This window comes from Aulonocara stuartgranti (assembly GCF_965226115.1).
Source record: "Aulonocara stuartgranti genome assembly, chromosome: 2".
NCBI classification, from domain to species: domain Eukaryota; kingdom Metazoa; phylum Chordata; class Actinopteri; order Cichliformes; family Cichlidae; genus Aulonocara; species Aulonocara stuartgranti.
This window is the reverse complement of record NC_138940.1, coordinates 22,454,040-22,471,742: the sequence shown is the minus strand read 5'-3', so window position 1 is coordinate 22,471,742 and position 17,703 is coordinate 22,454,040. Positions and strand designations below refer to the sequence as shown.

Genomic DNA, 17,703 nt, shown 5'->3' with positions numbered 1-17,703 from the left:
GCACTTCCTGAGAGTCCTCAGGAAGTACAAGCTGAACTCCAACCTGCTGCTGACCTTCTACCGCTCGTCCATTGAGAGCCTGCTAACCTACTGCATCATGGTATGGTACGGCAGCTGCACCAAAGCAGATAGAGTGAGGCTTCAGAGTGTGGTCAAGACAGCACAAAAGATCATTGGCTGCCCTCTCCCCTCCCTGATGGACATTTATTCCTCCCGCTGCCACTACGCTATATGAATTTAGAAAACAAGATTACATCATAACATGGGAACACATTTGTTAAAAGATCCTTATTTATGTCTCTAAAATGTAAAATCTAGACTTAAAATGTGGACTTAAAGTGAGATGTCTGGAACACTACTCCTTTGGTTAAAATAATAAAAAAATAAAAAATAATAAATAAAAAAAAAGGTGTAGTTCATAAAAACTCATGAAAAATCCTCATTCATACCTCTGGGGTACAGACGCTTAAAACGGAATATCCAAAATGCTTCTCTTTTTTTCCGGATAAAATTTATATTGCCACCTTTTTAGTGGTTTAGTTTAATGGCTTCAATGCCTAGGAAAAATAATGGTGAATTTGGATGTTTATTATTGAAGTGTCTTGCAACAGGGCTGGTTAAATCATTCCTCTTGATCGAGCTTCTGTGTTCGTTAATTCGATCTTTAAGAGGGCGGGATGTTTCTCCTATATATATTTTATTGCATGGGCACTGTATCATGTAGATTACATTTTTAGTTCTGCATGTGATAAAGCCCTTTATGGCAATGGTTTTGTCACCTATAGGGTCTTTGAATGATTTAACATTTTTGGTGTATTGACAATTAATGCATGCCCCACACTTGAAATTGCCATGTAGGTTATGGGTTATCAGGATTTTATCTGGAGTAATAGGGTCCTGGTAAGCTCTAACAAGCCTATCTTTGATATTCCTTCCTCTCCTGTAGGTTATCATTGGTGGTTCTTTGAAGGTACCTAATAAGTTTGGGTCATTCTGAAGGATATGCCAATGTTTTAGAATTATTTCTTTAATTGTTCTGGTTTTTGGCGTAAAGGTTGTGCAGAAGATAAGGTTGGGTTTATGTTTTGGAGATTTCTTGGTTGTTAAATAGACATCCCTACTTACTGAACTCACCTTCTCTTCTGCAGAACTTCAACAGTTCTCTTTATACTTTCTTTCTTTGAATTTGTTCAACATCTCTTCTTTACTCTCATTATATTCATCATGAGTCTCACAGATACGCTTGAGTCTAATCAACTGGCTTACAGGGAGGCTCTTTTTGAGGTGGTTCGGATGGAAACTTGCAGCATGTAATAATGTATTCCAATCAGTGGGTTTAGAATACAGAGATGTGGACAGAGATTTGTCTTTTTTTGTTACTTTCATGTCCAGAAAGTTAATTTCTTCAGTACTGTAATTGAGGGTGAAACGTAAGCCTGCAAAGTGTCCATTAAGGAATTCTACAAACTCTAGTAATATAGAGACTGGTCCTTTCCAGAGTAGAAATACGTCATCTATATAACGTTTCCAAGATACAATGAATGGTAAATAAGGGTTATTTTGGTGATTATATAGAATTTGTTCTTCCAGATGACCAACAAAAAGACAGGCAAAACTGGGGGCCATTTGGGTTCCCATTGCAGTGCCAGAGATCTGAAAGTATGGCTAAAATTTGGCATGAACTTTTAGTTTTTCAAAGAGAAAAATATTTCGATTAGTAAATTTACGTATTTCACAAGCACCTTTTATACATCTTAATTGCTTTCTATCTAACATTCACACTCTGATAATCACGCTGGAAATAACTTAGATTCAGTATCTTGGCCAAGAACACTTTGGGGATATAGGCTAAAGCAGCCAGGGATCAAACTCCCAATCAGTAGTTACATTTATTTGAATTATGCAGGGGTAGTTAGGTTAGCCACAACAACCATCAAGTAACAAATGACAATTGTGTGTGTGTGTGTGTGTGTGTGTGTGTGTGTGTGTGTGTATTATGTACATGGTTCTGTGCTATACCATGCATTATGCATTGGTTCTGTGTGTCTGAATATGTCTAACTACTCTGTATGTAACAAGAGTTACGAGCCTATTTTAAAAATATAGGGAGTATGATTAAAAAGTTGTCAGAAAAAAAACCGACTCAAGTAAAGTACTGATACCTGATAATTGTACGTAAGTACAGTAACGGAGTATTTGTATTTCGTTACAGTAACGAAGTATTTCCAACTCTGCTTAAGTGTAATGAAACAGCTCCTAGTATCCCTCACTGTTTTTAAAGCTTCGTTTATTTATTTATTTATTTAATCAAATTTCCATTTGTTCCGCTCGCTTGGGTTGACTTTACTGTGTGTTCCGTTGAAACCTGTCCGGCGGAAGTTGTGATCAAGGCCTCGTCACAAAAGCAATGGCGAGCGGTATCGGCAGTGAGTAATATATTTCAAGTCTTTCTGTTTTTCCTCGTCATTTATAGACAGTAGTAATAGCAAACAAACTCCAAGCCTTGCAGCTAGATTATTTTAGTCAGAACCTGTAGCCCCTTACCTTGCTAAAACGTTGCACCGTGTTTACCTGTGTGTGTGTGTCTCACGAATGTGTCCCCCTTAATCGACTATGCTAAGCTAACGCTATAAATTAAATATTAGCAATGCGTATGTTGTTGTTTTTTTCTAGAAATGTATGTGATACGTCTCTTGATAGGGTTGTGTGTTTTAACTTATATTCACGCCCCAGTAAACGTGAGGAATGCTTTGCTGTAATCATATTAGCATACCCAAGCTAATATCAATAGTGTAGCATTAGCTAGCTACCTTGGCTAAATAACGAAAGACGTTTAAATCATTCATTTGACGCCGTTGCCCTTGGTTTTTTTATATTTTTAAACTTAAAATAACGTTTTCAACATATTACGATCTGAACGGTTTTTATTGACCGTACGAGAACAGGACCGTCGTATGTGTGGTACTTAGCGAAAAAACAATAACAAACCATTAAAAAAACTGAGACAGTCCGCAGAGACTGATTCGTCATCTGACTGATGATAGTGTTCTTCTTAGAAAAAATACTAGTTTTTTTTTAACATGTTTTTGTGTGTATTTGACCAAGTAAGCAGGGATAGAAAGTTCCGTAAAATAGCACTCAATTAAAAATAATGTTAATTGGGATTTTACTCAATTAAAATTGTCAAAACGCAGTCAGATAATATTGCTAGTAATAACAAAGCCATAACGTTACAATCTAATGTGGCAGAACTACTACTACACGTAACCACAAGCCCCATATATTTTATGTTCAGTTACTGAGATTACCCTCAGATGCTTTTGCAATTTGGATGGAAGCTTGTGTGGCAGAATGAAGTTAACTGAGTTGTTTCGGAATGTCTCATATTTTATGTGGCTCTTTTTGAGCCATTGCTTTTGCCCTAAAATACAGGTTTTCAATTAGCTTCTTTCAGCTGTGCCTTTTAGGGGTCACCACAGTGGATCATCTGGACCATCTGCCTCTATCTCACCCAACCCCTAACATCCTCTTCTGTCGCACCACCCTCTGCATAGTCCTCCTCCACTGCATCCACGAATCTTCCCTCTGTTCTTCCCCTTTTCTTTCTGTCTTGTAGCTCCATCTTCAGCGTCCTTTGTTCAGTATATCTATTATCTTTCCTCTGGTCATATCCAATCAGTCAGCTATCTCCCTTTCCCAGTCCCTGCTCTGTCCTCCACGCTCCAGAATTTCTCTGTTACTGACTCTAGCCACACTAACCTTGGCCTTCTTCTAATCTGTCTTCACTCATCAGTGGCATAGTTTCCACTGGTACTCTGCTTGCCAGCAGCACTGGTTGCAGTTTGTGGGCTCCTGACCAGTCCAGTATGCAGATCTTACTAATGAGCCACATGATTGGATTGGTGATGATTTTAAGTCAGATCCTCTTCCTCATGCACCCCTCTCCATTATTCATTTGGGTTTGGGGCAAGCCAGTACACTGTGTACTGGCTTGTGGCACCCTGTGGCTTGTTAGCTAGTAGCAACAAAGTAGCAGGAAAAACAGTCAATCGTGTAATAAATTCTTCTTTCCCCCCAACAGAACACAAGATACTGAATGTGGGGCCGACGGAGCCCTGGTCAGTCAGGGAGAAATTGTGCCTGGCCTCCTCTGTTATGAGGAGCGGAGACCAAAACTGGTAAAAAGAAATATGCTCAGCTACTTTTGTGTGTGTGTGTGTGTGTGTGTGTGTGTGTGTGTGTGTGTGTGTGTGTGTGTGTGTGTGTGTGTGTGAGAGAGAGATTTAGTTTGCCCATGGGACCTCATATTCATATTTTAAATGTGTTGGAGAAATGCTGTAAGGAGAAGATATGTAAAATGATTTAAGGATCTTGTTTGATAAATATAACTGTAATTGTATTTACTATCATTATATACCACTATTTTTCTGCAGTTCTCCTAAAAATGAGCCATATAATATGAAAATTATCTTCAGAGGGTTTTGTACCATTTCTTTTAAGATATCAGTGTTTGCAAACAGTTTGTGCTTTCCCTAAGATTACCAGTTTTTGTCTAAATGAACCATCGAACTAGAATATATCAGATTGAGTGTCTTAACAATGATCCTTATGGTGGTTATTGTTCTGTGCTCATAATCTGTTTCAAACACTGGCAGTAGGTGAGTGCAAGGCAGTTCGTAAGACAAAATAATATTATTTTATTTTATTTTTAAAATGCTTGTTATTGTTAGATTATCTGCTTAATGCTTGAGTTTAGTCTGAGGAGACTCTCTGTGTTCCAGGGTAAGTGTAAGTAGAGCCATCAAGCCTTTCGCAGAGCCTGGGCGTCCACCAGACTGGTTCTCACAAAAGGTGAGAGCATAACAAATATTCCTTTTGTGAATTTATCTCACACTTCACTTCCATAAGTCTTCAGGAAAATTGTCTTTTGAGTGTAACTGCAGTTGGACTGATCTCCTCTGCTCACCTATAAGAATAATTTGTTCTCTGTTTCTCAGCACTGTGCCTCACAATATTCAGAACTGCTGGAAGCTACTGAAGCCCCTAAGTCAGTATTACAGTGTGTACACATATCTGTGTGCAGATATAAAAAGTAAACAATATTATTATGCATTTTAAAAATAATTTGAGAGTTGACTCAAAATGTGTGTTTTCCTGTTCCAGGCGTAAGCGCGGTGAGAAGGGCGAGGTGGTCGAGACCATCGAAGATGTCATCGTTCGTAGGCTGACCACTGAGAGAATAGAGGAGTTAAAAAAACTTATACGAGATACACAAGAGCAGTACAGGTACATAAACTCTTAAAGGGAAAACATTTGACAACTTTGATATCTGAACTTTAACCCCTTTTTGCTTTGTTTGTTTTAATCACAACAGGAAGTTGAAGAAGGAGGTGGATCTGATACAGATGGGTCACATGGACTCCCAGCTGAAAGAGCTTTGGGGAGAGATCACACTGTAAGCATCTTATCTGTGGGATAGTGCTTCCACCTAATGGGTGGATTACCATGATAGCTGTTTCACACAACCAACTCCAGTGTGTTAAAGATCTTGCAGAACGCTGCCAGTAAAACTTTGCTCTGTTTGCCAGTAACCAACAACTATACATGTTTTGTACACTGTTCTTTTATTTATATATATATATATGTGTGTGTGTGTGTGTGTGTGTGTGTGTGTGTGTGTTTTCTAATATATCTCTTATTCACATTTTTCTTCTGTCTGTGCTGCTGTAACAAGTAAATTTCCCCAATGTGGGATTAAAAAAGTATATGTCTGTATCTCTGTAGATGAGTGGGTTATTTAGATAAATGAGGGCGTTCTCTCATTTAGTTTTGTATACAAACTGTTATATTGTCATAAAATGCTCATTTTTTTTGTTTGTTTTTTTAAATTTGTCTTACCTAGAAAGAAGAAGCAGGACGAGGAGGAAGCAGAGCAGAAGAGGAAAGCCACAGAAATGGCGTACCAAGGTAGTTTAGGTTCACTTTCACTCTACGAAGGCTGGTGCATGTATTTCTTAGGAAAAGGCGAAGAATTAGTTGCAAACTTGTTGCTCTGTGGTGGGTGTTGCCATTGTCATTGTCTGTATGTTATGGTAAGATCTGTCAGAGTTTGAAGTTAAGTATATATGTCATACTATTAAAATTCGAGTGAGTCATTTGATATAAAAACAAAGTTCCCATATGAAGCTGAAACCTGTGATCTTGGTAAACTAAGGGACAGATTTGTGAAGGTAGAACTTCATTTTGTACCTACAGGTTTTTTTAGCATAAAGATTTCCCTTGTTGGCACGAACTCTAAGCTAAGATTAAAGACGACCATCTCTCACATCCACGTACAACCAGGAAGATTCAAATCACACGTCGAACCTCGGCCCACACATGTAGCCGACCTGTTGCAAAGCCCTTGTGGTTTTGGCTATGTGGACAATACTAGAAGGGAATTAGGATGTCTGAAAACAATAGCATTCTAAAAAATGATGAGAGGTCCTCTGTAGCCAGGCATTTTATTTCTCCTGGACTATTGCACTCTACATTTTATGGCTATTTGAGGTTGTTGGATAGAGGAAACGTTTTGAAAATAGAGTTTAGACCATCTGCAAACCGAGAATCATGAAGATGAAGTAGAAAAATTCTTTGCTGTAATTTATAGTTTGATATTTTTAGGAAGGGGAGGGAAGCTTAATAAAAACCTTAGGGGTAACATAGATGTGAGATCAGAATCAACTGAGAGGATGTAATAAAGCAGGAGTATATGCATCTATATCTCAGAAGATTGCAACTTCTCGTCCTTCTTGGAATGTTTCTCAGCTTCTCCTAAGACAAGAGCATCTTTCACTCAAGTGCTTGGGTTGGAGTGATGATCCTCTCACATGATGTTCAGGATTTCTCTGCTGCTTTTTTTCAGATTTGTTTTTAAGGAGAGTTTGAAAATTGTCATGCTCACCTCCACTCTGGTCTTCTGTCTGTATCGCAGCTCGCCAGGCAGTGAAAAACACACCCAAGCGTCTGCCCAGTGTGACTTTACGGTCTCCCCTGGGTGCCAGCCCGCCAAACCTGGATTCTCAGACTGACTCTTCAGTGCCCACTCCACCCATGGATACAGGAGCCGGTGTCTCTGAAGATACAACCACCACCCACTCAGTTGTAAGAACACTTAGTTTGCCATATATACTTGTTTAGCTCACAGGATAGAAGAATGATGGTGAAGGGAAATGAGTTTATAAGAGTCCCAGTTTTCTGTTAAGAGATAAATTTCAGCCAAGCTCACAGCAACATAAACCATTTTTCACTGCAGTGAATATGGAGACGTCTACAGTAACATTAAACATGAGTATATTCGGCCCCAGGGGTTATAGTTTTTGCCTCATTACAAGTCAGAGGAATAAGATCATCTCGCTCCGTCTCAATGACTTCTCTGCTGTCTGTCAGGCTCAGGGGGTAGGAGTGTTTCTGCCAGCAGCAGACCCTCCAGGACCTGGGCCCAAAGATGGTGGACTCGCTGTTCTAGTCGATGACTCGCCACAGAAAAGGCTCCTAGCCCAGAAGGCCACACCGCCACCCTCACCTCTACTGTCAGAACTGCTGAAAAAAGGCAACCTCATCTCAGCCAGCCCTCGCCTGGTGAGAGGCAACTTAGCATGGCTCATAACATCCAGAAACGATGTGATTACAATGAAAGCCTTTGTGCGAGTCTTGCTCAAAGGCTTTAGACTCAGTTCTGTAAAATACCTGAAAACCAGCAATGTGTGAAAACAAATCATTTAAATGCATCTGTAAAGTGCAAATCGATTTGGAGTATTTTTAAATTCCTGGCTAAGCCACTGAGTTTTGATACCTATTCTAATACTAACATTCAAAGAATGAAAGTAGGACTTGATCCACTCAGTGGGCAATAAAGCCTTATTGTGATATTCTAACATCAGTATTCTTTTAAATCTTCTTTTATGCTCTGATATTTTTTATTAAACCTCACTTTGGTGTTTTTGTTGTTGTGTTTTTTCTGATGTCAGGTTGCAGAGGGCGACTCCACTGGAAGCCTAACTAATGGCGTACAGACTGCTACGGCAGCCACTGCCTTACCACCTGGCCATGACATCATCACAGGTAAACACACCTAACTAAGTTTCACATTACACAGGAGCTACTTTCTTTACAGCTTGCCTGGTTGCTGTCCTGGGAAATGATTGCATTCATGGGGCTCCTAAAAATGTCCTGATTTTAAAAAGCAGGTTAAACAAAACCTAACTGGGCATCGTGACTCCTGGTTACTTGTAATTAAGATAGACAGAGCATGTTCAAAGTAACACTAAATGTCTTGGGGGTGTCTGGGGGAACGTTTTTGCTTGTCTCTCCTCCTCCTTTTTTTCCTGTTTTTCTACAGTCTGTTTCTAAATAAAGTCACACGTCCGCGTTGTTGCATTTTAGTCATTGTTTCCTGGTTCAAAGAGGGAGATACGGGTCTTAACTTTGCAGTAAGATTCTTGTTGCATGCTTGTGTTCTTATTTCGTCACCTGCACGGCTTTACAGAGGGGGAAGCGGAGGCTGCAGTGAAGGCAGAGCTCGGTGAGGACACGGGATTAGTAGAAGAAGACCTCGTGGCTGTGTCTTACATTGGTGATGAACTGGACCTGGAGACAGTGGGAGACATCATTGCCATCATTGAAGAGAAGGTACGTACTGTGTAGGGGCTGCATTCGTTTGAGATTAATATGACCAGGAGCAGAGTTTATTTTGTAGGTTTAATATCAAGTATTTTAGTCGTTGATTAAGGCAATGACACTAAAAACAAACTAATACAAAGAAAATATGATTTAGAAAATATTTAGTGTTAATTGGAAAACAAAGAATGAAATTTTCCATATTTTATGTTCCCATTGTCAGACTTGGACTAAACATTTAGCTAAGAGTGGCCCTGAAGAATCTCTAGAGCAGAACAAGGACTGCCTGTAGATGGCACAACTACACTGAGGATTGTCACAGCAGCAACCTGAACAGACTGCCTACAGGAGAGCACTAGACAGGAAGTACTGACAATCGCTCGTTAACAGCAACTGAATTTTCACAATAAGAAAAAGGGGATTTTTTCCAGTAGTATATTGGTTTCTTTATTCCTTTGGATGGGGGGAAAAAATGTAAAATCTCAAAATTCACTTGGCCCACCCAACCCCTAGAGCCGGTGCCAAACATAAAGTCTGCGGCCAGGCAAAGACTCCAGTCCGGCCCACTGGACAGCTTTGGAAAATGTGAAGGAGGGCGTAAATTAAAGAGGCCTTTCACACTGCACCAAAGTACTTAAGTAATAGCTTAGCAATTAAATAAGAGAAAAGTTCCTGTGTTTTCACTGTAGAGGTTTCTGTGGTTTTTAGTGGTTCCACAGTTAAAACATATTTTCTGTGACTTAACAAAAACTTTGCCAGAACTTTCTGGAATTTTACACATTTTTTTCTTACAATTTAAACCCAAAGAGTCGCGTTAATACATTTTTCTCATTTGCTACATCAGCGTTTCTTTAAGACATGCTGTTGAAATTGCACTTCCTTTTCAAATATTAAGACATCTCAGAAAGGTGAGTTTCACAGCTGTCTCAAGATCAAAGTAGGCTGGATGTGGCCCATGATGTAACGATCACAACCATAGTGTGGTCAATGAACTCCTACCAGTATGAGAGCCATACTGGAAGGAGCCTAGTGATCCCAGTAAGGTCACATGTGTCTGACAGGTCAGGAGGAAGAGGCCACAGTTATCGCTGGTGGTTTCGGTAGGTTGGGGTTTAGCTTAAGAACTCCTCTTGTTTTTTTTGTTTGTTTGTTGTTTTTTAATTGGAGACACTTCATTGCTGCTCTGACAGTCAGCAGGTCTAATACCCGCTCTTTCACTAACCTGGCTCCCCATGTAAAGTTCATGTGTGGGGAAACACTGAAACAACATAATGGTTTATCTTTTTGATCATCATCCCAGGACGATGACCCTGTGGCTTTGGATGCAGCTGCGGTGGAAGCAGCTCTCTCTCTGTGCGAAGAGGCCGTGTCAGAAGGTCACACCCTACCTGGCCCCTGGGAGACCCAAGAGCTGAAAGCTTCAGAGCCCACACCCACCATCCAAGAGTCAGCCCCCCCACAGACACCTCAGGATATGGTCGCAACATTAGCCCCGACACCTGCCAGCCAGGAGACACAAAACCAGCCAGATACTAACAGGGAAGAACCGCTTAAGGGAAACTATGAAGGACCTGAGGTGACGGGAAGTGATGTCACTTCTTCTGTCACCTCTGATGATGGTGTAGCAGCAAGTGAAGTCGCAGAGGAGGGGCCCGTGGTCAAAGAAGTCACTGAAGCTACAGTGAAGAGTGAAGGAGAGGAGTGGAGTCAGCCTGAGCCCAACCCACCTTGCTTAGGTGCGTGGATTACACACCGATCTATACCCACAGTGGAAATGCTCACACATTTCTGTTTTCTCATTGTCTCCTCGTTTCTGTCCCACAGACTCTGAGGACAGCTCTGTGTCCGGGAAAGAGTCCAAGGTAACACATTTAAGGCTACGTACATGTGTGGACGGCATATGATAACAAGAATAACCGTTATTTTACTCTGTGTGCTTGAATCCAGGAGGTGAAGGAGGAGGAGGCAGGGAGCGAGGGCGACCCCGAAGAAGCGATGGAGCTGAAGGACGAGTGTGGAGAGGGGGAGGGTCCATATTTATCTGAGGTGGATCGGGCAGCAAGTGAGAGTGAGGATGGATACGGCCCGCCCTCCCAGCGCTACACTGCTGATTCACTGGCCAGCAGCCCGGCCTCTTCTTCCCAGCTGTAAGTGTCCAGGTGCTTATTCTTCCAGAAAGGGCGTAGGCAAAAATATTCACCCTGTCCCTGGTTTTACCAGTAATAGTAAAACCAGGAGTCTGTTTCTCCTGAAATAACCCCTGCTATTCTTCTTAACAAAAATATTAGGGGAAATCTTTCTTTGAAAATGGATCAAACTTAGCTGACTTTTGTCATTTTCATTGGGCTAACAGTCTAACAGTATATGCTTTTGTTTTTTTTGCTTTTCTCTCCCACTCTGCTCCGACTGCCTCTCTCTTCTTTCCTGCGTCAGCTCTACATGTGGCGAAGACCAGGAGGCGGTCCAGGCGCAGAAGATCTGGAAGAAAGCCATTATGCTGGTGTGGAGAGCTGCAGCCAATCACAGGTAGAGCTTTGTACCAGAGCTCAACAATAAATTGTTCAAGTCTTGTTTTTTTTGGTCAGTAAGTTCAAATCAATTTCATTTGATTTATTTATTTTTGTCTTATTATTGTGAGTTTCATCAATTTCCAGCTTTTTGTATCGAGCTGGTGTGACTGAATGAGTAACTACATTGTTGGACATGCTGCAGCGCGTTTGCATGAAACCATTTGACTTTTTCCAGTCAGTTAAAGAAGTTAGAGATTCGCTTGAATCCTACAGATTAACCCGGGTCACGTTGTTGAGAGGAAACAGGTGTTTTACTTTTGCTAATATTGTGTTTCTCAGGTACGCCAGCGTCTTCCTACAGCCTGTGTCAGATGACATCGCTCCAGGTTACCACAGCATTGTACACAGGTCAGACCGCACACACACACCCTTCATTTTTGAAACAAGCTCAGCTAAAAATCGTTGCAGCCTAACTGTTCAACTAAAGTACCAAAACAAACTAACTGCTGCTGCTTTCTTGCTGCAGACCCATGGACCTGTCCGCCATAAAGAAGAACATCGAGTCCGGTGTTATCCGTACCACCGCTGAGTTCCAGCGCGACATCATGCTGATGTTTCAGAATGCCGTCATGTACAACTCGTCGGACCACGACGTGTACCACATGGCGCTGGAGATGCAGCGCGACGTCCTGGAGCACGTCCAGCAGTTCCTGGCCACCCAGCTCATCATGCAGACCTCAGAGAGCGCCATCTCTGCCAAGAGCCTCCGAGGCAGGGAGGGAAATCGTAAACCAGGAGAGCCAGCCGAGAAGGTGGGTTGAGCAGCAGACAAGTCTGATTGTGATGAAGCAGAGTTCTTTATTAAAAGCAAAAGAAAGTTTCCACACATGCCAGTGCTGATGTTTTGTAACTACACTGTAAACTCTTGCCTCTCTCCAACACTGAGTGCTGTGACTCCTGTTAGATCGGTGCAATAAATGTTCTTCCAGGTATTTAGAGTTTTATGATGCCTGCAAAGCTACTGCGAACAGTCCCTCTGCCCGCCTCCAAGAGAAGGTGGAGAAATCTAATCTAAGTTTAATGCATTTTAATTATTTACAGGAAGTGCACAGTCCCAGAACTGGCTGTTTCTTGTAAACCACAGATAGCACTTCCAGTTTATGGAGTCATAAAGTTTTTTTTTATTAAGGGCATTTTATATTGGTGTAGATAAATGTGTTTGGTATATCAGGACCATAATTTCAGTGTGCCATCACGCTGCGGTTGGCAGTCATTTCAAAACTGGATGAAAATACACGCTTATGTGGAAGAAACATAAATAGTGGATTCATTAAATGTTTTTGACGTGTCAGTTATGCTCTGTGAAATGTCACAGACAGACATGCTGTTTTATTTACTGTCAGCATATGAAACCTGAGGAAGCTGTGGGTTCAGCACACATTTCAGTGACCATGCAGTCAGTGTAGTTCTGATTTATGTCACATACAATATGACAAATGGACTAGTTTTCTAAAAGAACTTATTGAAGAATTGACCTCGATACACCTCACCCTGTCTCCACATTACGATCCCAGAGTGATGCTACTGTACTGTGTCAGTGTGGTGTGAAGTACCAGAAACCAGTGGTGTGATTAGGACACAAGGAGTTAAGAGTGCCAATGTATTAAAGGGTCGGCACTGATGTGCATCATACAAGTTAGGCATGCTCACTTTGTTACACAGCACTGTCACTTCTAATTGCTGTAAGTGCACTTTCTTAATCTTGACTTCCCAGCTGCTTCACATCCTGCATGCTGGCTGCACCGGTGCTGTCTCTCTAGTCTATCTCTGACCCTCTGCTCTGTTTCCTGTTTCTCTCTCTGCATCTCCTAGTGTGTGTGTGTGTGTGTGTGTGTGTGTGTGTGTGTGTGTGTGTGTGTGTGTGTGTGTGTGTGTGTGTGTGTGTTATTTTCTCCCATACATTGCATATAAAAAATGGATGTAACTTCATCCTAGCTAACCTTTTTCTTCCACTCTTGTTCTCAAACATGGAGTCATTGTGGAAGTGCCTTAAACATTAATTTCTTCTTATCGCCAGCAGGGGGTGACAAAAGGTTGTCTGTGGAAAAATGACACTTCAGCTCCTTTGATCTATTACCTCAGTAAACACTTTTCTGATGACTGTCTTAATAAAACATGAGGTTCATTTTATGAAGAGTGAAAAACAGGATAAAGCTGTAGCGTGGCACGCAGCGTCCCTGAATGTGTCAGTCAGATCCAATCCTCGCTCGTCATGTTTGGTTTCAAAATAATAAAATGACGCCGTAAAAGCTCCGCTTGAGGCTTTACAACTGGGCTTTGCATTCACAGTTGTCACAGTGGCTACATCCATCTTTTATCTGCACCCTGCTTTCTCCTGTTTGAACACTTGAGTGTGTGTCTAATAGGATATGGTGGAAATTTGAAACATTCAGACAACACATTTTGGGAAGATGTCATGTTTTCTTGGAAAGTCCACACTTAAAGATACATTTTGCAGAATATATTTAACAAATATTTCTACAGATGTAGTAAACTTTTAGTGTTTTGTTTAACTGCTACACAGCAAAGTCCAACTTCTCCGTTTTAGAACTTTAACAAGTTGTGCAAACTGTGGTGCGGTGCTTGTGAGAGGTCCTCACACCTCTGCGTTGCTTCTGTTTGTGCCTGCTTGTGTACGCTCTTCATCTCCATGAGTCTTAATATTTCCAGACTGCATTCAGAGACTGTGTGTGTGTGTCTTGATGTTGTGTAGAAATGTGCGTTTGTGTATGTGCAGCTCTGAAGTCAACAGGACCCCCATCTCCTGAGCGTGTCTCTGTGTTTGACGCAGACTTGTATGAAACTTGCTTTCTCACGCCTGTGTGTGCTTTCTCTCTCTTTCTCACTCCGATGTTTGTCCTCCTACAGGACAGTGTCCCAATGGCCTCTCCTGCTTTCCTTCTCTCTCTTTTTGTAAGTATTCAGGTTCTCGCTCAAGTTTCACCAGAGTCAGGCCAAGCTCCGTACACGCTTGTCTCAAAGCTAACATGTACACACATACACAGTGTTACACACTGCACACACCTGTCTGTACCTCTGATCTTTCTCTTTATTTCTACTGAAGCGGCTTTGGAGGACAGTAAGGATTCAAGACGCCATGAAGGTCATTAAAGGTGGACTAATACGACCAGTCAGAAAATAAAAACTATATAGATTGATAGGAGCAAAAGTCAGCTTGCAAACTAAATTACAAACCTAAACTGGACAATTTTAGTTGAACTCACTCGCACTTCAGACTGGTGGGAAATACTCAATAAAATAAAAAACAAATATAAAATCAAATGTTAAATGTAAAATAACCAAGCAACATCCTGTGGCTCTCACAAATAAATGGGGAAAGAGACACAACCTTCAGTTCTTTTAAGAGCCACTTGAGACTGGCTTTAAAAGTGAGTCAATCCTCATTGACTCCCATGTTAAAATAACCAACTCTACATCAGATAATCAGATATCACTTTTCAGCCCAATAGAAAAAAATATTTTTGGTGTCTCTGATATAATATTTACCCTGTCTGAAAGACCGTGTTTAAGTAAAAGTGGGTGTGGACTCTTTGATAGACAGCCAGTCGCCAGCAGAGACAACTGTAGCAGCTCGGTCTCTGTTAGGCCTCAGCATGGATAATTCAAGTCATCTGCATTTATAGTGTTGGTGCCTTTTAGAGTCTTTTAATTTAATTATCCATAAAATTGGCTTCAGTTTTTAACATAGTATTTATAAGTAGGTATTTCTGTGATGCAGTTTTATGGGAGCAGCTTTAGTTTTAGCTTGTAACTTGGCGCACTGCCCTCAGGATGGTTATTCTTTTTTTGTGTATTTTTATTGGCTGATAAGTTAAGATTTAAAAAGAGATTGGAGAAACGCCCTACAGCCATGAGTGTGAATGTTACATAGTTTGTCCAACAGAGGGCATGCTTCAACCACCCTGTTAGCATAGCACCACAAACACAACAACTGGCTGATTTAGACGAGTAAAAACATACAACACATAGCAAATGTGAGGAAATTGTTTGGGTTTTATGTGTCAAAAAATGCTGATATAAGAATATCAGATTGCTTCATAGTGGTTGTTTGTAAACAAGTGGTTAATGTAAAATGACCATCTTTTATATACAGCATGTTGAAATAACCATTCCTCATAGTGGCGATCCAATCTAATCGGTCAGGTTTTCCAAGACTTATGACGGCAGATTCAAAGAGATTGTTGCTCTAAACCACTGAGCTATTAAAGTGGTGTCAACTACTCAGCAGTGTAGAAGTGATTAAATGCAGAAGAGATGGGCCGTGAGCCTACGCCCATCCTGTGCTCTATAGATGTGCCATACAGATGATATAGAAATGAAAGACTTCTTCCTCTACCTTGCAGTTTCTCTCTCTCTCTCCCACTCACACTCTCTCACTCACACTCTCTCTCTCACTCACACACACACACACACACACACACACACACACACACACACACACACACAGACACTCTCATATACTGTCTGTATCACCCTCATAAACGTTTACATTTTTGTTTGCACCAAAGATTTTTCCCATCCCGCACTCACACTCTCTCTCTCTCTCTCACTCTCTCACACACACACACACACACACACACACACACACACACACACACACACACACACACACACACACACACACACACAGGTAACTTTCATCACCCAAGCTTCCGTCGACCTTCGGTTAATGCCAGTTTCCTGTGTTTTTCCGTTAATGTGCGTTAGCATCTCTGCATGTTCCAGTTTCTTTTCTCCTTGTTTTCTTTTTATTTTGCTCATGATTATTTTCTGTTCATCATTTGGGGAACGATGCCTTCCAGGGTGGATTGTGCTGTTTTTGTACGGAGCTCAATGACACAAGGAGGCCTGCCACAGGGCCTGCCTGACCTTTGACCTGTACACCTTTACGTTAAGCGTGCTCTTTCTCTCTCTCCACGTTTCATTGTGTCTCTGCTGCAGGATGGAGGCACTAGGGGGCGGCGGAGTGCCATGGAGGCCGACCTCAAGATGAAGAAGTAGTGCAAGAGGGGGCTGAGAGCCGCTCTTCGAATCTTGCAGCTGATTGCTTTCTGGTCACTTTGGTCGTTTTCTGAAGAGGACTGTGCCGTCTCCATGTGCCTGGTTTTTGTGTGCACACACACACACACACACACCCCTACTAAGGGCCATAAGTGTGTGTGTGTCTGAGAGAGCTGTACAGTGTTTTCTTCGCTCCCATTCATGGGGCGCCATGGGATATTGCACCAATTTTCCCAAGAATAATTTCACCAGCACGGGTAGCGGGGGTCATAATTTGCCCCTGCTGCAACACAAGGTCTTTGTGGATAGAGAACAATACTTTCACCAGCAACAGTTTGTTTGGGATCAGATGGGAACGGGCCAGATGAGTTCTACTTGGCAGATTTGATCACTTTGAGTCGTGCATACGTCCGGCACCCGATTATGCTCAGCCCCTTTGGGCTGAACAGACGTCAACAACGAAGATGGCCACATGAGCAACCATGATGTATAGTTCCACAAATTCAAAGCGAGTCTTCTAGTTCTGCATGTTGGGCTGACACCACCCCGAGCAAAGAAATCTGTTAGTTTGATCACTGCTAAAGCATAATGGTAAAATAAGAGTTACTTAAAATATTTCATAAAATAGATTTCTGATCTTCTTTTTGGTTGCAAAATTGTGGTTTGTGTCTTCTATTAATAGTAATTTAATTAATTTGATTCAATCTATTGGCCATTGTCTACCAGTGCATGTTTCAGCCCATTAAACTGCAGATCCTTCACTTTTCTACTGATCGTACTTCTGAGTACAATTGATAATAAGGGTAATTATATAAATATAGATAAAATTCAGCCACAGGTTAAACTCAGTGTAACACTTTCAGCACTGAGCAGGGCTGCCACTGATGTTTGGCAACAAGCTCTTAACCTGAGGTATCAACAGCACCAAAAAAAGGCTTTCAAAACATTACCCGGCTCTACAAAATATTTAATTAGGTTGACCTCAAATGTCAAAGCCCTTCTTTTACAAGGAAATATACACTAAGGCCCAAAGTTGCCCTCGAAGCAGCTTTAAATACCAGTGGTTTGACAAAACAGTTGTTTTTTAATGGGCTTTAACAGATTGTTGCTGAATCATTGCCACTTATTACTTAGGATGTAGGCTGTGCATAGAGCACAGGAAAGATTTTTGTAATGCGTGTCAAGGAGTGAAGTTTTGTACTGGAAAAGGTTCATGTAGTTGTGTTTGGGTAGCTGATACATTTGTGTAAATTTGTTAATAAAGATTTGATCTAAACGTGTAAGGGATCAGTTTGGGATTTAAGCAGCATTTCACTTTGAATTTGAGTAATGATTAACTTGACAAGGGGAATTCATTCTGTGGGAACAGTTTCCTGGTAACTGCATTTTGTGCCCTCAGGCTTATTGTAATCAGGAACGGGATTATTTACAGTTTCTATTACCTGTAAATGGG

At 41.3% G+C, this 17,703-nt stretch overlaps 1 protein-coding gene across 1 annotated transcript; it reads left to right on the top strand.

Annotated features, from left to right (window-relative positions):
- Window positions 1-2,319: 2,319 nt before the first annotated feature.
- brd8b (bromodomain containing 8b) lies at window positions 2,320-17,533 on the top strand. The gene is made up of 18 exons (XM_082550089.1): window positions 2,320-2,426; window positions 4,082-4,178; window positions 4,782-4,851; window positions 4,998-5,047; window positions 5,164-5,286; window positions 5,375-5,455; window positions 5,903-5,967; window positions 6,974-7,143; window positions 7,429-7,620; window positions 8,010-8,103; window positions 8,528-8,670; window positions 9,959-10,394; window positions 10,483-10,520; window positions 10,606-10,805; window positions 11,092-11,184; window positions 11,508-11,576; window positions 11,695-11,980; window positions 16,191-17,533. Exons 1-18 carry the CDS (start codon window positions 2,408-2,410, stop codon window positions 16,248-16,250), a joined length of 2,286 nt encoding a protein of 761 aa, XP_082406215.1. The 5' UTR covers window positions 2,320-2,407; the 3' UTR covers window positions 16,251-17,533.
- The last annotated feature ends 170 nt before the right edge of the window (window positions 17,534-17,703 follow it).